This window comes from Pieris brassicae, chromosome 14 (genome assembly GCF_905147105.1).
Source record: "Pieris brassicae chromosome 14, ilPieBrab1.1, whole genome shotgun sequence".
In the NCBI taxonomy this organism is placed as follows: domain Eukaryota; kingdom Metazoa; phylum Arthropoda; class Insecta; order Lepidoptera; family Pieridae; genus Pieris; species Pieris brassicae.
In genome coordinates, this window is record NC_059678.1 from 4,376,420 (window position 1) to 4,397,086 (window position 20,667).

At 37.6% G+C, this 20,667-nt stretch overlaps 1 protein-coding gene across 1 annotated transcript in view; it reads left to right on the forward strand.

Annotated features, from left to right (window-relative positions):
* LOC123718049 (unextended protein-like) overlaps positions 1-20,667 on the forward strand; it is a 36,651-nt gene that overhangs the window by 12,763 nt on the left and 3,221 nt on the right. Inside the window, exons 2-15 of the mRNA XM_045674412.1 lie at positions 1,545-2,087; positions 2,977-3,079; positions 3,385-3,697; positions 4,529-4,785; positions 5,643-5,759; positions 6,372-6,543; positions 8,523-8,714; positions 10,213-10,359; positions 10,682-10,822; positions 11,431-11,570; positions 14,249-14,375; positions 14,929-15,058; positions 16,535-16,631; positions 20,360-20,422. Coding sequence (XP_045530368.1) covers positions 1,545-2,087; positions 2,977-3,079; positions 3,385-3,697; positions 4,529-4,785; positions 5,643-5,759; positions 6,372-6,543; positions 8,523-8,714; positions 10,213-10,359; positions 10,682-10,822; positions 11,431-11,570; positions 14,249-14,375; positions 14,929-15,058; positions 16,535-16,631; positions 20,360-20,422 — 2,542 coding nt within the window. The remainder of the gene's footprint in view (positions 1-1,544; positions 2,088-2,976; positions 3,080-3,384; positions 3,698-4,528; positions 4,786-5,642; positions 5,760-6,371; positions 6,544-8,522; positions 8,715-10,212; positions 10,360-10,681; positions 10,823-11,430; positions 11,571-14,248; positions 14,376-14,928; positions 15,059-16,534; positions 16,632-20,359; positions 20,423-20,667) is intronic.

Consider the following 20,667-nt stretch of genomic DNA (forward strand, 5'->3'; position numbering starts at 1 on the left):
TATGGGCACAAATTAACCGCAGAGATGCACTAATTACACACACAAAACAATCACTAATTACTTCACTTATGCACACTTTACACTATAATTTATCACTTGTATTCACTTTGTTCGCACTTTATCGCTTCGGTGTTTCTCTCTTGTTATCGCATTCCAAACTAAAGATGACTAGTCGCGTTTCGGCTCGCTTTTATATCCCTGGGAATAATTCTAAACAATATTCGAGAACTTTCTAGGCGGGCTTGCTACTGAGTAGCGATTGCACAATTCTAGAACGTCCGCACTCTTTGTCTCTTTCGCACGTTGCTCCGTCCTTGTCGTACGGCGTTCTAGAGTGCTCGTCTAGTTTCGAGAAAGTTCTGATCTTCTCTCTCTCTCTCTCTCGTATCATTTCGTCCTTGTCTCACACCTAGAAAGTTCGGTCTAGAATATTCCTTCATCAAAGGGGTATAACTAGGCCTGAAAACGCCTGAAAACGGGTCTCCTGAAAACTGCACCACTCGACTACACATGTTCTGAAACTGACTGAAAAAATGTTTCAGCTTCCTGAAAACTAGGGTAACATTATGGAAATTACAATTAACTAATATGTGATTGAGTCTCTCCTGAAACGGTCAGAAATCATATTTCAGCCTGCTGAAAAGTTCTCTAACTAGTGGAAAAATCTAGAAACATTGTAGTCGACCCGTCTTCGTAACAATATTATAACGTTATCAAATTAATATTAATTATTATGTTTTACGCAATCATTCATAGAATGTTTTTTTCCCAAAATAGTACAATAAGTAGATTTTTAAAAACTCTAGTAGGAAGATCTTTGAATGTTTTTGATAAATTATAAACCTTGATATCCATACAAAAGAGGTTTTCCCTATGCAATTCCAGATTAATTTTCGGCTAATTTGTCCCCATGTTTACTTCGACAGTTGACTTACTTTTGACTTTAAAATATTTATAAAATAAAAATAACGTATAAGATTGAAGACCTATATTAACACCTTGAGTTTTTGACACTAGTATGGTGTAGTGAATTTAGCAAGTCTGGTTCACACCATCATCTGTCAAAACACTATAGACACTAAACAAAATCTAATTTAAGTTATTTATCTTAGAAAATAAAGTCAAAATAATATTACTAATTACTGATCAGTTGTGTATAAACCAGTGCTACAAGCTTTTTAGCTCTGGGCCTAATTTCTGAATCAGTTTCATGATTATTTGTCAATCTAATAGGCATGACACACGCCGTTGTCATTTTGGGTCCAAAACAAACCGTTATATATAACGATGCGATTCCTTCGTACGAGCGAATGTTAAATGCTCACATAGAAAGTCTAATGGTGTACAGCTTGGAATCGAATCTGGGAAAACTACGAACAAGGCATCAGAGTCATTGCTCTATTAAAGAGTATTACGCGAATATAAAAAAAAACATTTAATTCTCAGCGCCATCTCCTTTTTCGGTCGTGTGAAATACAACAGTTGGAGACTGGCAACTGAGTACAGCCCGTAATCCTTTTTTTAAATAATATTTCTCTTTTCAGCCTTCCCGAGTCCAACGACATACCAACTTATAATCAAGAAACAAAAGCGATTGATCTAACCCACGATACAGATGTCAACTATCTTCAAAACATCGCAAATCTCTCTCAAGAAGAGAGAAGAGATATTGAAATACGTTCAAGGGATAGATATATACCATTAGATGAAAGTAATGACAATGATGAAAATAGTACCAAAAAGCCTAATGAACAAAATGTAGTGAGTGAAGTTAGGTTAAACAAAATTAAAGAGAATTTAAATAAAATCGAAAATGAATTTCATAATTTTAATAGAGGCGATAGAAAAACACGCGATACTTTTTATAAAATAGATACTAATGATGAAATTGATAATAGACAAGAATCAATAGATGATAAGAGAGTTAAAAGACAAATAATGTCGCAAATGGCTGATTTCTCGTCTGTAAAGAGAGTGGAGCCGATGGTATTTTTGGATGGTATACGTGTGGAGGAGGCTGAGAAGGATCCGAAGATTTTGGATGATGGAGTGCCGAGTGTGCTGGCTGAAACAAAGGTGACTTTGCGGTGAGTTTGATTGATGATTTTTAGATTTATCAGATCGGCTACCTTCACTATAACACTAGACATATTCTCGCAACTCTAACAAAATGAGTTACGGTAAGAAACAATTGACATTATTTTAAAAACCATTTAAGATGATTTAATATTGACTTGATAGCCTATACAAATTGTTATTTTATTAGCCAATAGTTCAGACTCTATTAATTCTAATTAAACATTCTTAAAACAATATCTATTGGCATTGAACGTCATTCGACGTCAAATATGGCCAGGAGGATCGATGGCTGGCCATGCGTCATACTCCTGAACGGGTGCTACTTGTGGTGACTGGTCAGACTTGAATTTGTCAATGCGTGATGTTAGTTATTTCGATTACGTATTTGGGTCTTGTTCCCACAAGAATATGCGTGCTCCTATTTCACCATGCCTACCGCTGATAGAAGACAAATCTTTGTTTTTTAGTTATATTCTTAATGATCTCACGTGGAATATGGTTAATGGTTGCAGTTCCTTACGAACATTTTGTAAAACAACGAACTTGGCAATTAAATAATGTGGCGGAGACTACGTCCTTGACTTGCGATCTAGTAGTGAATGTACATTTAGAATCAATTTAACATCTTATTTGTTGACGTTCATAAGTTTTCTTGTTTACCTATATGAATAAAGTTATTTCTAGTTTGAGTTTGTTTTGAACGCTCCCTTACCGTCATTCGGGTGAAGGATCATTGCAATCCAGTAAATATAAGTACTGTCTAAACTGGAACACTGATGTCTCAATTGTAATTTCCATTGAATCTTAACGACCACGAAATCGAGGGTTTTGACTAAGAAGGATTACTAGGGTTTCACAAGACCTAACCTAAGTTTTCATATGATGTAAATTTCACAGGCTCTTCGGCCAAGGCCTAACGTCCAGAACGGTAATTGCTTTCACGCATGATGCCCTAGAGTATGGACAGCCGTGTAAATTTCTTCTCAAAGGAGAGTACGTGGTGAGTATTGCCCTTTTCTAATACACTGCCTTAGCACTCCGAGGTAATTCAACTTAGAGTCCTTTAAGAACCGTACCAATTCTTAAAAGTCTTGAAACAGTCGCTCGTACGGTGAAGGAAAACATCGTGAGGAAGTTGCCTTATGTAGTTGACGGCGTGTATCGCCTACCGAAGGCTTGCCTATTAAGAAAAATAATTAATCATGAAACATAAGAAAATTTCAGGTACAAGCTATTTGTCTTACCCTTAAGCGCTGGTATACTCTGTGTGTCTCTTTGTACAATAAACTCTAACCCAAATTCTAGGCAAAGGAAGACTCTGTTACACCGACATCAGCGCTCTTTGAATTTTGGGCTCCATCACCAATTATAAGCTCGAAACTCTACATCTGCACCAAAAACCTGAAACCGGGCATCCTACCGTCAGAAGACGAAGAGAAATACCTACATCAGGGCACAGAGGGTTGGAAGATTTTGGCCACACATAATAAGCTGATGCCGCTATGGGTAGCTTTGATATTAATTCTATCCTGTCTAACGTTTTCGGCGCTATTTTCTGGTCTGAATTTGGGCCTGATGTCACTGGATCGGACAGAGTTGAAGATAATTTCTAATACAGGTAAAATCAGTGCTTATATTAATCTGTTTATTTATAGCCACATATATGAAGAAGAGAAGTTAATAGGTACTGACTTCACTTGGTGTCTTGGACTCTGGAAGGAGTGACTTCCTGTATTGTGCCAGTTGCTGGTGTACCCTGTAACGCGCTAACCATATTAATAACAAATCATTATAATATTTGTTATATGCATTTGTTTCTGGTTATTCGTTATCCTAACTTCCTTAATTGCCATCGATTGGAATCCCTTCACGGGTTAAAACCTCCAGCTTATTCCAAATTCTCCTAAACTAACGCTTCCATTTCCTCTATCTACCTTTTTTGGGGCGCCCTCTTCTCATTCCTTTTGATCCTTCCCATATAGTCTTTAAAATCCATCTTTTATCTTTGCATCTTGCTATATGCTGTGCCCATTGCCACTTCTGTTTACGTCTTATTTTTTCGCTTTTCACTCAATGTAATACGCTTCTTTATATTACTTTCTAGAAGATTGCTTACTTATCAATGGCGCTACAACCCCTTTTAGGTCTGGGAATCAGATTTCTGTATCTGTTTCATGATCGTTTGTAAATTGAATAGGCAAGATCAGCCTTCTGTGCCTGACACCCACCGTCGACTCTTTGGGTCTAAGGCACGCCGGTTTCCTCACGATGTTTCCCTTCACCGTTCGGGTTCGTAAATGCGCTCATAGAAAGAAAATCCATTGGTGTACAGCCGGGGATGAGAGTCGCACGCTGAAGCCACTAGGCCAACACTCCTAGAAGATTACTAGCTGTTATTATTATTTATGTTTTATTGTACCCATATATTCATAGTTCTGATATTATCTAGGTACGGATCAGGAAAGAAAGTACGCGCGTGCTATAATGCCAGTACGGGATCACGGAAACTATCTCCTATGCAGTATTCTACTGGGGAACGTGGCTGTCAATTCTACATTCACGATATTATTAGACGAGTTGACCTCTGGATTGTTCGCGGTGATATTTTCGACATTGTCGATCGTTTTGCTTGGTGAGATAACGCCACAAGCCATATGCTCCCGACATGGGCTCATGATTGGTGCACGAAGTATCATGGTCACTAAGGTAAGTTGTAATGGGATGTTTGATAACATTTTAGAACCATTACAGATTAGTACTTTTGTCTATGGAAGTTATTGTAGTGAAACTTCTTTATAGGCGTTGGAGAAAAAATTACCGTCAAATTTTTCCCTTAAGCGCCATTTTTTTCTTGTCCCTACCACGGTTGATTCGAAGCCATTAATAACAATAATATATAATAAATAACGATAACAATAATAGTAATTCTATTACAATTAATGAAATTCTGTAATAATCTTAGTAGTAATAAGGTAAAATGAAATAATTGTATTATTTGTATTCATGTCTATGATATGGTAAACTTTATCAAATTTAACTTTATTTAACCAATTTCTATAAAGTTGCATATAGTAGATCAAAAAGGAAAAATAAGGTCATAAAGAAGTTTCACTACGTGCGTACACTAGTACACGCACACATTTTGTATTATGTATTTATTTAAAATACAAAAAAAAATGTATGTTACGGAACACAAATTAGTCACAATTTCTCCGTCCACCGATGCGTCATTACGATAATATTATAATTATTGGTTTTTTGTAAACCAATAATTCTTATATTATTCTTGTTCTAAGGTCATAGGTACAACGATAGCTAATGACCCAAGTAAGGTACAGGGTGTCTTTAAAAGTCGACTCGGAATAAAAACCAGTTTTTTTTTATTTTTACAATTTTTCTACCTATAAAATCGCTTCTAAGAAAAATTACTTGAATTGGTCCAGCCGTCTTCGGGTTATGAGGAAGATTTAAGCACCAACTTGAGTTATTAGTATCAGTTGTAAACAAAGCAAATGAGGGTAGTTAGTTATTTCATAATTTTTGAGGGTAGTACATCTTTTCAGGCGGTTATGGCGCTAACGGCTCCCCTGGCATTCCCCGTCAGTAAACTACTGGATTATTTCCTTGGTGAAGAAATTGGTAGTGTTTATAATAGAGAGAGATTGAAGGAGCTTGTCAAGGTAATTTCCTTTGGTTTCTTCAAGAACTTGGAGAAACTGATCGTGGTAACACAGAACGTCACGTGGTCGTTCACCAACCAGGCGGACCGATCAAGTGAGCTCCGTCCTCAACACTGTATACTGTAAAATAGGTGCTGGACAGCAGAATCAGGTGGAAACAGATTGTCCACTAGGACGCTCGGAGATGAGCTACCGAATGATAGAAGAGTGGTTTTGTCTGTCAGACGTAAAATTTATTACTAAACAAACACACAAAGTAAAAATTTATTATTTATTAGAGGTTATTAACATTTCTGTATTGGCCCCTTTAGGGATAAAAGCCTCCTCCATATTTTTCCATTTTTCTTTTTTTTCTCAATGCATTGTTTACACTTAATTGTCTTGTTTTGATTATCTTAAGTTGAATTTACTTAATTTTGTTATATTATATTCAATTTATACTCAAAGATAAACAATATTTTACTAGAGTTTCCTCTACCGGTTAACGCCCTTGTCTATGTCAAACGTAAATATTAAAGAAAGGAATCAATTTAAACCAAATTTAATTAAAACTGTGTATTAGAGTGTATGTGTGTATTAATATTTAATTTTGTTTGTCATTTACTTTGGTAGGTAACAACTGATGTCAACGACTTGGACAAAGATGAGGTGAATATTATATCTGGTGCACTGGAGTTACGAAAGAAGACCGTGTCGAGTGTGATGACGAAAATGGAGGATGTCTTCATGCTGCCCATCACCTCCATATTGGACTTCGAAACTATGTCCGAAATTATTAAGTCTGGTAAGTTTAGCGCAGAGAGCGTGTACGATTCAGAATCAAAAGTCTCGTTAAACGAAACTCCCGTAAAACGAAATTCTCGTTAAACGAAACTCCCGTAAAACGAAATTCTCGTTAAATGGAAGTATCGTTAACCAAAAGTCTCGTTGAACGTAAATAGCCTTAAACGAAGTCTCGTTAAACAAAGCAAAAGCAAAGAGATGTAAGTTTTATGGACGACAAAAATAGAAATGAATTTAAATTAATTATTGTTAAAAGACCGACAACGCACTCGCGAGCCCTCTGGCATTGAGAGAGTCCATGGGCGGTATCTTAAAATCAGACAAGCCTCCTGCCCGCTTGTATTTTTTAAAAAAGTTCGTGCGTACAAAGTACACATGTCAGAAGTGAAACTTCTTTGTAAATTAATTATTACGAAGGTAAAAGCCCCAATAGATGATCATGTACCAGCATATGATCACTCCATGTATATGTATATCTATATTCACAATGTTTACACACTGTATACGTGCTAATGATGACATACATAAATATAAAATCTGCATTTACAGCACAAGACGTCAGAATTGCCATCTAAAGTTCTAATATGTAACTGCTAAACGAATACATCAACCAATAGAGTGTATTTTTTCTCGATCTCCCTTTCTCACTCCCTCTCAATCACTCTCTCCCTTCTCTTCGACAAATGCTGCACATCTTCGTGACGTATTCCTAAAAAAAAATTCCTCATTCGCCTAAAGAAGTTTTACTTCAAAAACATAATTGATAAAATAAATATTGAAACCGGCACTGAGCGTTAGAAAATATATTGCGTTAATACTTTATAAATAGACATCTGGAGGCATTCCAACTCCGGCCCTTGGTATTTACCATCACACACTACTTATACATGTCGATGTGAAGGTCATTGTTACTCTAAGAACGTTTTCGAAGGAGACTGGGATGAGACTCAACTCTAGAGTCAAATCCGCCAGGCACACGGCTGATCACCAACTCGCCTTTTAGAATAATGATCACGAAATATACAGAAACTGGCTGCCCCCGCGAACTTCGTTTCTCCTTAATGTGGTTTTAGTTAGCCTTAATACCGTGACAAAAAAGAATAATTTCACTGTATTATCGTGACTATATTTTGAATTTGATTTACACTTCGGTCTAAGTGACACGTGGTTGGCTATGCTAACACCAAAAATCAAAAAAGTTTAGCCTCAATAAGACGTAGTAATCATGATATTGAACTGCAGCTTATATGACACGTTTGTCGGTTTACCATAGCAGTGCCATCTATTGATTACTTACTCAATCCAGTCGAAAAGTATCGACATCTGTTAGAATCTTTTGGAGTTAACAGATAATTGTGACTTTCAATTAATTATAGACAAATAATTTGCAATAAAATAAAATTGCGACTATAATTAAAGATCTAAACTATCATATCTCTTAAGTTGGACCAGACTGCTCACGGTGTGCCAATTTAATTTATAATCGGTTAAGTAGTTTAGGAGTCCATTGCGGACAAATATCGTGACGGGAGATTTATATGTATTAAGATGAGCAGTGTTGGTCTAGTGGCTTCAGCGTGAGACTCATCCCTGAGGTCGTAGGTACGCTGTGCACCAATGGACTTCCTATGTGCCCATTTTATATTCGCTTGTAGGAAAACATCGTGAGGAAACCGGCTTCTCTTAGACCCAACGGGACGGTGTCATCCATAGGTTGATAAGACAGGTTCAGAAATCTGAGGCCTAGTCCTAAATAGGTTGTGGAACTGATTTATTCTTTATTAAATTATGGTTCAATTCTAGTGGGAACCTCCTATACAAGTCTGGGCCCCTGGTAATGCTAATATTCTCTCCACCTGGAGCCAATGTTATAAGAATAAAATTTGCATGGATATTGGAGTGGAAAATATAATAGATGTTTAGGTTAATCTTAAAATGACAAAACGTTTTCCGGATGAAGTATAATGGTTTGCCTTCCAGGCTACTCCCGAATCCCAGTATATGAGGGCCACCGAGGTAACATAGTGACGGTGCTCTTCATCAAGGACCTGGCATTCGTGGATCCAGACGATAACACGCCGTTACGGACCCTCTGCCAATACTACCAGAACCCATGCAATTTCGTCTTCGAAGACGTCACCCTGGATATAATGTTCAAGCAGTTTAAGGATGGTAAGATTTTGGAAATAAAATATTTGATAAAAGCACACACATATTTATACAGTGTAAACTCCATGTAACGTCCTTCGATTTAACGACAAACTCCCTAAAGCGTCAAAATCAATTGGCTTTGGTTGGTGTAGCTTGTCTTCCATGTCACACACTACATAGCGTTACATCCACTCTCAATAACTGCAACAATTGAATAATAAAGTACTTTTAAGTTGCTAAAATTAGTAAAAACTGCGCAGCTGTGTACGTTCTTTTGTCGCTTTATTGTCCGAGCCCGCAATAAACTCGACTGTCGGCATCATGCATACGAACTTTCTAAGAAATTCGTTCTTTTGTTTACAAATTGGGATTGCTGTCACGTGTAGACTGTTGTTGACTAATAAGTAGGAGTCAAAGATTATCTATACGTTTTTCTTCTCGTGTATATATACCTAATATGAAATTATTTATTTATTTATCTGAGTAGTAACTGACTAATGCGATATAACATACAAGATTACCGCTTATTCCATAATATATATACCTGGATCTTATAACTGATAATATAACAAGCAACTCTTGTGAACTTAGCCCGTGTATAAATCAGTTAAGTTGACTTATTGAAGAGTTTTAAAATGTAAATGACACACACCTAAACCAATCAATACAAACAAAATCCCTAAATCAAAATATCGTTACAATTTCAATGCTGTATTTATGACAGTCCGCTAAAAGCGCCATACACTATCAGCAATTACATAAAAACACTTCTAAACGACATCAGTTGGTGGATATAAAATAAATGATTGATCTAAACTTTGGGAAGCTGTATGTCCTAATTTTAAAATCACACAGGGCGCTACCATTTGATAGTAGGCTGTTCTTAAACAGAAATAGGGATGTTGTCGTCGGTCAGACCGTAAGGACTGACTTCGCCAGACGCAATATGCAAGCAGACTGCATATATAATAAATTAAATAGGCTGCTTAACATGTACATGAACATACCCTACGCAGACTTAGAGCTGCTTCTGAGGCCTAGTATGTAGTTACAGACTTTATTCATTCACTGTGTACTCACTGACTAACTCACACACTCACTTAAGCACTCAAGCGTGTTGATAACAGTTAAACATTAATAACAAACATAAATTTTTAAAAAATGTACCTAAATTATATATAAATTAAATATTTTAAGGAATGTATTAATAAATTTGTTATGAAAGAGCTGGAACACACACAGGTATTTTTTAGGGGCATTTCTAAATGTAAATCTTTTTGTAAATTTCCTCTTTCATGTTAATAGACAGAAAAACTGTTGTTTTTCTAGTATTGTCTTTTGTTAAAATAGCTTTTACACATTAAGAAAAACAATTTTCGAACGGATTAAAGCTATGTATTATTATTAAAACTTATAATTATTTACATAATTCTAAATTTTAAATTTTCACCGACGTTTCGCGTGCTTTTCGGCGTGCGTGGTCACGGTGACTGAAGACATTTTTTTTTTAATTTCGTAGGACACAAAGGCCACATGGCGTTTGTACATCGGATTAATAATGAAGGAGAGGGTGATCCGTTTTATGAGACCATAGGTTTGGTTACACTCGAGGATGTTATAGAAGAGATGATACAGTCTGAAATTGTTGACGAGACAGATGTGTTTTGTAAGTTTAGTTTTACTCATTATCAGGGACATTTTTGTAACTCTTCGACTTAGGATCCATCAAGGAAAAAACGTATAAATTTTTTAAAAGGCCGGCAACGCACTTGCGAGCTTTCTGTGATGCGGTATCATTTAACATCAGGTGAGCCTCCTGCCCGATTGCCCCCTGTTCTATCAGTATAATTTTTTAAAAGGCCGGCAACGCACTTGCGAGCTTTCTGTGATGCGGTATCACTTAACATCAGGTGAGCCGCCTCCCGATTGCCCACGGTGTATAAAAAAAAGGCCCACCCACGATAACCACTAGATTTATATATTTTTAGTGGACAATCGAACAAAGCGACGTAGAAACAAACCCCAGCACAAGTTGCAGGACTTCGCTGCGTTCGCGGAGAGACACGATCATAGAAGGATACATATATCACCACAGCTTACCTTGGCCACCTTCCAGTTCCTCAGCACTAGTATGTAAAAAAAAATTCTGGGTTAAATCGGAATGGCTTTATTTAATACAATCTATATGTGGAAGCTTCAAGTATTACGTAACGAATTTGGGGGGGGGGTCCTCTTGTAAAACGTTACGATGCAGGGCGGGGATTGAATTACGCGTTATTGTTTTTATTATTTTCCACTTTCCAGTACTTTACACCACATAATGGTAAGTTTTAGCTATAAAGAGTCACTGGTGTTGGTCACGAAATGTTTTATTACTGGATACAGAAACGTTACGACGCGTTTCATGGGGGGGGGGGGGGGGGGCGCGTCAAGAATCTCCAAAAATTGCGTAACGTAATATTTGAACGCTCCTTACATGCTAACAGTCGATATAGTTAATAGTCTTGATACATTTTATCCAGTTACTACAGTCGGTACACTTAGTATTTTTCAATTCACCCAGTTGATACACTTAGTATTCTTAATACAGTTTAACCAGTTACTACAGTCGATACACTTAGTATTCTTAATACAGTTTAACCAGTTACTACAGTCGATACATTTAGTATTCTTAATACAGTTTAAGAAGTTACTACAGTTAATAGACTTAATACAGTTTGATTCTTTTTATTAAAAGGTGTGGACGCATTCCGACCTGATACAGTCTCTGAAACGGTTTTAAGAAGACTTCTGAAGCAAGATGTGATACAGCATATCAAAGTGAAAGGCAAGACAAAGAAAGATTCGTCGACATATGTCTTTCAACAAGGGAAACCGGTGAGATGATTTATTCACAAGTAGCCAATATTTTAATGTGTATTAATATGGGTGAAGCTGTCACACTGTCACGGTTTGTACGGGCTGAAAATCAGTGTTACTAATGATTGCAATTGTTTATATCTTGGTTAAATACAATTTTATTTGTTTATTACTAATACTCAAAGCTAAATGCTTGCTTAACCCGCACAAGACCACCAAGATCTCATCTTCTTTGCACCTTCTTTGTGTTTGAGATACCAAGGCCCAGAATTAGTTACAGATCCTTGTTAAAGACGTTGCCTACTGAATGCTGTTTCCGTTTATCGACATCTTTGTCTTCTCAGTGGGAGTTCACAGCGATATTGTGTATCTTATGTATTTAATATATCTATATATATATATAAAATTCTCGTGTCACAATGTTCGTTCCCATACTCCTCCGTAACGGCTCGACCGATTACGAAATTATTTATGCATATTCAGTAAATCTGAGAATCGGCTACTACTACTACTAATCGACCCTGATAAATAAATTTCAGGACAAAAATAAATATTTTATTTTATAGTCAAAATTTGTTGTTTTTATTTTTTTATGATACAACATACAAAAGTAGATAAGTACAACCCTTAATTTTCACCATAGCATAGTAGATAGTTATTTTTATTGAACTAAAAAATGTTTTTTCCTATAAACATATACATGGCAAAACGACGTTTGCCGGGTCAGCTAGTATTATATATAGTGTAAACTTCATGTAATGTCCCTCGATTTAACGACGAACTCCCTAAAGCGTCAAAATAAATTGGCTTTGATTGGTTTAGTTTGTCTTCCATACAATGATACACTCTACATAGCATACCCACTCAATAACGACAACAATTGATTAATAAAGTACATTTTAAGTTGCTAAAATTAGTAAAAACTGCGCAGTTGTGTACGTTCTTTTGTCGTTTTACTATCCTAGCCCGCAATAAACTCGGCTGTCGGCATCACGCATACGAACTCTCTAATAAATTCGTTGTTTTGTTAACAAATTGGGATTGCTTGCATGTGTAGACTGACACTCGGGAACAAATTCTCATTTTACGGCAGATCATGGAGAAGTCAAGAGAATTTAATAAGCCCATGTTCATTTGCTTTGTTGATTTCTCCAAAGCTTTTGACTCGGTGTGATGGCCGCTATTGTGGTAGACCCTGCTAGATATGGGCACACCAAAACATCTTGTGCACCTAGTAAGAGGGCACAGCTTCGGTTCGCACAGATGATGTCCTATCAGGTGATTTCCATCCAAGTGCCGGAGTACCCCAGGGGTGCATAATATCGCCGCTCTTATTCAACGTGTACACGGAACTCATAATGCGCATCACCTTGGAAGACTGGACAGACGGTGTAACAATTGGTGGATACCGGATTGCGAACTTGCGTTACGCGGATGACACCACTCTTTTTGCATCCAGTTCGCAACACTTGGAAGAGCTTCTGTCAAGGATGGAACGAGTGAGCCATGAGTTTGGACTTAAGATAAATCGCAGCAAAACCAAGGTAATGATTGTTGACCGTGTCAGAAATAATTCGCCTCAAGTGACTCAAATCGCGAAATGCAACGTAGTCCAATCTTATACTTATCTTGGGGCTCAGATTTCAAACAATGGCGGATGCATCGATGTGGTCAAACGACGTATGGGCATCACAAGAACGGCTATGGACAAGATGCAAAAAATATGGAGAAACAGGAATATAACAAAAGCCACGAAGACCAGGCTCGCGAAGACTCTTATATTCCCCATATTTCTGTGCGCGGCCGAAACGTGGACCTTGCGAGATGTGGAAAGACAGAAAATAGACGCTCTAGAAATGTGGTGCTGGAGGAGAATGCTTGGGGTTTCGTGGACCGAGTTTCGTACAAATGTCTCGATACTTCAAGAATTTGGTATTAAGCAGCGTTTATTTTTAACAGTACAATCTCGTATCCTTACATTCTTCGGACTCGGCGTAGTGTTCAGTCCATAGAACGCCTTGTCGTCCAGGGGAAGTTAGAAGGCACTAGACCCCGCGGAAGGTCACCTACGCGTTGGACTGACCAGATCAAGTCTGCCGTAGGAGGTACACTCAATGAGTGTAGCAGCATGACCACTAATAGGCAACGATGGCGAAACGTCGTGAAGCGCATCACATCTGCTCCTTTGATTACCACTACTAAATAGCGATCACAACCGCTCTGTCAAGAGTGTACCGGATAAGAAGAAGAAGTAGACTGTTGTTGAGTTGGAGTCATCAATTATCTATACGTTTTCTTCTCTCCATTTAACGACAATTCTCTATAACACCATAAAATGCACAGTGCCTTCAGCGTTATATAGACTTCATACTGTATATCTTTTTTATGTATGTCTATGCTTAGGAAAGGCGTTTTATGATTATTATTTTTGTATAATATAGATTTGTTATTTATCAGCGGCTTCAACCTTTGAGATCTAGGACTAAGATTTCTGTATCTGTGATCATTTGTTTAATAAGCATAGTTGGTCAGACTTGGGCCTTCTGGAATCTTCTGGAATCTTAAGGCAATTACATATATATTCCTTTATGAGCTTTTATACATATTAAAGTTTGTGCACATCAAAATCTATAAGCTCTGAGAGAAGAGTCACTAGGCCTACATAACCGCTTTTCTATTGAAGATGATTTTTGTAGGTGGATTACTTCGTGTTGATCCTGGAAGGTCGTGTGGAGGTGACAGTGGGACGTGAGAACTTGGTGTTTGAAGCTGGTCCCTTCACCTACTTCGGGGTTCAGGCGCTTACGCAGAATGTTGGAGTCGGTAAGAAACCTTTGACACATGTTGGTGTCGAATACGCGACTTCAAAAGGGAGATATTAATGGTCACGTGACCAATACTGACAAAACTCTGATACAAATTCCATTGGGTACCGTTATCCTTCAGCAGAATCCCTGAGGCCATCAGCCATGGTTTCCCATCAGTATTAGCCCCAGTCTCATAATTTACACGTTTTAATAACCTTTCAGCAGAATCCCTGAGGCCATGAGCCATAGGTTCCCATCAGAATTAGCCCCAGTCTCTGATAATATACACGTTTTAATAACCTTTCAGCAGAATCCCTGAGGCCATGAGCCATAGGTTCCCATCAGAATTAGCCCCAGTCTCTGATAATATACACGTTTTAATAACCTTTCAGCAGAATCCCTGAGGCCATCAGCCATAGGTTCCCATCAGAATTAGCCCCAGTCTCTGATAATATACACGTTTTAATAACCTTTCAGCAGAACCCCTGAGGCCATCAGCCATAGGCTCCCATCAGAATTAGCCCCAGGCCCCAGTCTCTCATAATTTACACGTTTAAATAACCTTTCAGCGGAATCCCCGACGCCATCAGCCATGGGCTCGCTTCAGAATATAAATATGGACTCCATGCTGCGTCACACCTTCGTCCCAGATTACTCCGTTCGCGCTATCACGGAGTTGTATTACCTCACTGTTAAACGGTACGTTATGAATCTAATATCGTTCTTGTTTGATTGAATTTTTTCTATAGGTCAGCCATGAGATTTAGATGCCATAGATTTCTGGATAATCTTAGATAATTTGGTATGTTTGCGGGTATGATGCCGACCTTTGAGAGAAAAATCTGTTTCGTCACCTATGTTCTTAGATAATTTGGTATGTTTGCGGGTGTGTTGCCGGCCTTTGAGAGAAAAATCTGTTTCGTTACCTATGTTCTTAGAAAATTTGGTATGTCTGCGGGTGTGTTGCCGACCTTTGAGAGAAAAATCTGTTTCGCCACCTATGTTCTTGGATAATTTGATATGTTTGCGGGTATGTTGCCGACCTTTGAGAGAAAAATCTGTTTCGTCACCTATGTTCTTACATAATTTGGTATGTTTGCGGGTATGTTGCTGACCTTTGAGAGAAAAATCTGTTTCGTCACCTATGTTCTTACATAATTTGTATGTTTGCGGGTGTGTTGCCGACCTTTGAGAGAAAAATCTGTTTCGTCACCTATGTTCTTACATAATTTGTATGTTTGCGGGTATGTTGCCGACCTTTGAGAGAAAAATCTGTTTCGTCACCTATGTTCTTAGAAAATTTGGTATGTCTGCGGGTATGTTGCCGACCTTTGAGAGAAAAATCTGTTTCGTCACCTATGTTCTTAGTTAATTTGTATGTTTGCGGGTATGTTGCCGACCTTTGAGAGAAAAATCTGTTTCGTCACCTATGTTCTTAGATAATTTGTATGTTTGCGGGTGTGTTGCCGACCTTTGAGAGAAAAATCTGTTGCGTGATATTTTTGGAAAATTTAGTATGTTTGCGGGTATGTTGCCAACCTTTGAGGGAAAAATCTATTTCGTGATTTCCCTCGGTAATTTGATATTATGTGTCGATTTTTAAGTGCGATGATACTTTAAAGGCGTCCTGCAGGCTCGATAGGGTGACACCCTATCCTATAAAACATATCTTGCTGATTATGTAATAAGGGACAGCGATGTCATTTATTGTATTAGATTGGCCAAGAATTAATTAATTAATTAAAAAGAAAGAAGATTCTTCGGTTTTCTTAGTTTTATAAGGGCGGCGATTTCCAACATCGCTGGTTACTCCCCGAGACTATAGCCAGCTGTACTTCTGCAATTCATAGCAGAATTCAATAGGGAATATCCTCTTTTATTTTCCCGCTAAACCAGCAACCCTACAGACAGCTTAAAGGATCTTCGATTGGCGAAGGTTGGCTATCATCATGGCTACTTTTATTGTGGACGCAGCGCTTCTGAACAATACAATCTCTTAAAATACAGACATATTACGATAAACTCGATACGTATTCTAATACTATTTTGAACACTGCAATTGTATTTTGTCTGTTTCTGACAAATTGCGTTTACGCCGTGATGAAAAGAGATCGGTGAGTATTTTAGTGAAAATGGTAGATTTTGACTGTTTTTTATTTTATTTTATTCGCACAGGAGTCTCTATCTGGCAGCTAAACGCGCTACCCTCATGGAAAAAGGTGCTTTATCCAAGGGCGCAACCAATGAACAATTTGATACAGAAGTTGATAAAGTGAGTTTCTTACATTTATTGCTTTTAATATGTTTATATGCTGCACATAGCTTTTATATATAACAGTAGTTATACGTAATTAGGAAATGCGTTTGCGCTCAGATCCACTAAATCCATCTCAGGTATTTTTTTTCTTTTTAATGGAATCTCGCTGTTGGCCTTAAAAGCCTTTACTGCTCAGCTTGGGCTATTTTGGCGAGCGTAGTTCGGCCAGAATGGCGTTTTATGCCGCGGCTAGCGAAAGGGTCTCCTGTCAAATACAAAATCAAAAGTTTTTATTTCAAATAGGCCTTTACAGGCTCTTATGAAACGTCTAGTTGCACGGTTCCAAAAAGTGAGTCTCATGGAGAAGAACCGGCAAGAAACTCCATGGACACTCTTTTCAACAATGGTTTAGCTTACAAAGACTCGGTTACAATAGTAATAATCGGCTGAGAAGTTTATATAATGCAAGGTATACAGAGATTCTATACAATGCAAAAGAACTGTGAGACTCGAACCTCGGCTTGGGCCGTCGCGGGGTGCTCTCCTGAAGGTCAGGACTGAAGCTCACTGGAGTGAGCGAAGTGCGAAGTAAAGGTCCTCGCCTTCCCCGGTGAAGGCGGTTTTTTTACCCTAATCTGTGTTTGGCTATTTTTATTATTATTGGCCGCGCGGGCGGCTTCATCTGAGGTAGTTCCTACAAGGCCCATTTAGAGAGGTCAAAGTCAACAAGGTCGCTCTTATACATGACCTGACCTGTCTTATACGTACATAGAAATTCCATAATTCGCAAACCCTGTCAGAACTTTGATTTGCCAGTTTTTACTATCGTCAAATAGTATGAGACCTGACCTGCCCCATAAACATACTTTAAGCATCTCGACAGTTTTATAATCCTAATCCTACCTGTCCTATTGAGATCGCATCATTCCCAAACCCTTTCAGAACTTGGACCGAGCTTGCAGTGATATGACAACGCGGTCACAAAGTATTGTCTCACTTCATACACGACCCGATTCGAAAAACGAAAAGGTTTTATTTATTTTTTGTATGTTTTCTTGTAATTTGACGAGATAAGCTTTAAGAAGCTACACGAAATGTTATTTTTAACTATCTTAAGGCTTTAAGTTCGCCACACGCTGACGGCAAGATGCTGTCCAAGCTTTGACGTACCATGCTCGTAGACGTAAACAAATGTCAAGATTTTTACGTGTTATTTATCATACTTAATCCTAAACCTACGCGTTGGACTGAGCAGATTAAGTCTGCCGTACGAAGTTCACTCAATGACTGCAGCAGGATGACCTCTAACAGGCCACGTTAACCTCGTGACGCGCTTTATATCATCCCTTTTTAATATTACGACTGCATAGTGGTCACGACCGTTTTGTGAAGATAAAAAAAAGAATATTTTTAAATTACACGCATCTATATATTTCCATCAAAACAGTCTCCCGACGTAATGATCGCCATTACAGTATAGGTTTAGGCAGCCAAAGACATTATTCACATTGCACGGGCGATTCGACTAATCCGTCTTCACGTGACTGAAAGACTGATTTGATTCTTTCAATTTTGATTACTTATTTTACCATAACACTTTTTAATTGTTTTGTATAGATTACACTCAGTAACTTTATTTTTTCACACTGTCAAACAGCCATTAGGTAAGATTTAGAATCAAGATCGGACTATGACAGCCGTATCCGTAATGTATGACAACAATTTCACGACGAGAATCACGTAGCGTGAAGTCTGGAGTCCGAATCTAAGGTCAACAATCTGATTCATATCTCGATTCACAATCTTGTCTTGATCGCTGTCAAATATGTCATATTTAATTCAGAAGAAATGGTTTGACAGATCTTGAATCTAGATAAAATTGACGCTCTGGTATACCGTTTTCCGTTGTAGTGTAGATTTCTAAAAATAAAATACTTTTGGTCCTCATATATGATCATTTACAGCAACAAGTAATGGAATTTAAGCAATTGTCCCAAAGCGGTGTCACGGATTCACCCACGTCCAGTGATAAACAATATATTGCTAAATATTTAGCTGATAAATTGGCGAGGAAACTATACTTGCCACTCTCAGATAGTCTAGATAATAATTCGCCAAAATATTGGACGAATAAAGATTCAGGGAGGACGGACAGTCAGATAGCAAATACCTCCAAATATTGGAGAGAGCCTGATTCAAAAGATAAACCAGAGCCAATTGTAAATAAATCAGAGGAATTTGATAATTCTCCAATGTCTAAAACATCAATTGGCGAGAAAAGAGATGGTCAAACAGCAAATCCTTCTAAATATTTGACGAATGAAGATTTAGGGAGGACGGATAGTCTGATGGCAAACACCTCCAAATATTGGAGGGAGCCTAAAACATCAAATGACGAGCAAAGAGATAGTCAAACGGGGAATTCCAAATATTGGACGAATACACAAACTACCAGAATTTCTGAGTCCGGTCTAACTCGACAGTTGTCGACTACTTCTTTACCTGAGGATGAGAAAGGTTAGTCAGGCTAGCCTTCTACCAATGGATTATCTATACGTTATTCTTCTCTCCGTTTAACGACCACTCTCTATAACGCTATAAAATTCACAGTCCCTCAAGTGTAGTTATGTAGTTTACACTGTTTAAAAAGTATCCTTTTTTTCGGCCAATGTTTTGAAATTATCTACAGTACTTTAATTTTTAAATATTATTGTACCAGGTATTAATAAAAAGAAAGCACAATTTCGTACCGAACAATCGCTCCTAACATTTCATCCACACAAGAATGACAGTGTGTCAGAAATCCTACAACAGCTAGACGACGTGTCCGATTCGATTCGAATCCAAAGCGATCCGAGAACCGTTTCGTCTAGTGTGTCGAATTATCGGATTGATGAGACGCAAAAGTTGATTTTGAGGAAGTTGTCAACGATTTTGAGGTTATTGGAGAAGAAGGATCAGACTTGAAGGTTTTTCGTATTTACTTAGCCTTGTCATGCGTCGAAGGCAGTTGGTTTCCTATTTCCCATATATATTTATAAATTTATTTCTAGGAAATCATCAAACAGTGTAGCGTAGTAGCGTAGGTAAAGTATTTTATGGGAATTTATAAATTTTTAAATAATTTCACAATTATAATATTAATATTTATTATCAAACGTCTCAAATTTATTTTAGTATAACTTTATCGACACTTGCACGCAGATACAAAACTTGTCTCTACGTTCAAGTGTCGATAACGTCTTGACGTTTCGCGCATGTGCGTTCACGCAGGTAACATGTAGTAGTGCGTGCGCCAGTCAGCTTTGTGTATATGTATTATGATAAATTAATTTAAAAAATGGGTGTTCTGTAAAGTTGGTTTACGAGCGATAGTTAAACGTGATGAAATTATTGCATACTTAAGTATTCGAGTGGAAGGGAGATACATGCAGCGCAAGCGTACATTGAGCGTAACGGGACAAAGTATCACGCTTTTTCGTACGTCCAGCCGGCGTTCATCAATTTATGAGACTTTGTCACTTCATCACCCCATCATGTTCATCTACCCCATTTATGAAGATGTGATAGTCATTCAAGATCCAGAATGTTTCATTATTGCATTATTAGTGCGTATGTTTATAGATTGTTAAGATGGTATTTAGTTTGATAAATTATTAACAAATTGATGTACAGTATTTCATATGTAGAAATTGTCTATGAGTACAATTTTTCGAAAAGTACAATTTTTAATTTCTCCGCAGTTGCTGCAGTCTGTGGATGAAGATATTAGTATCAGTGGTGAACACAGAACTCCGTCTAGACAGGTACATTAGCACCTAATAACAGTATATTAATAGTTCAGCCAAAAATCTTCAAAAACTTTTTACAAATTTTACTAAATGTGTAATTGTAATATTTAAATGTGAGTACCATCAATAATATTCGACCGTTTCGAAATCTAATCCATAACACAACCTGTCGTGTTCTTATATAATTCACCATTCGTCACCATTGTAGATATTTTAATGTCTGTTTTGCTAATAACATAAGCCAAGTGTTGAAACACTTA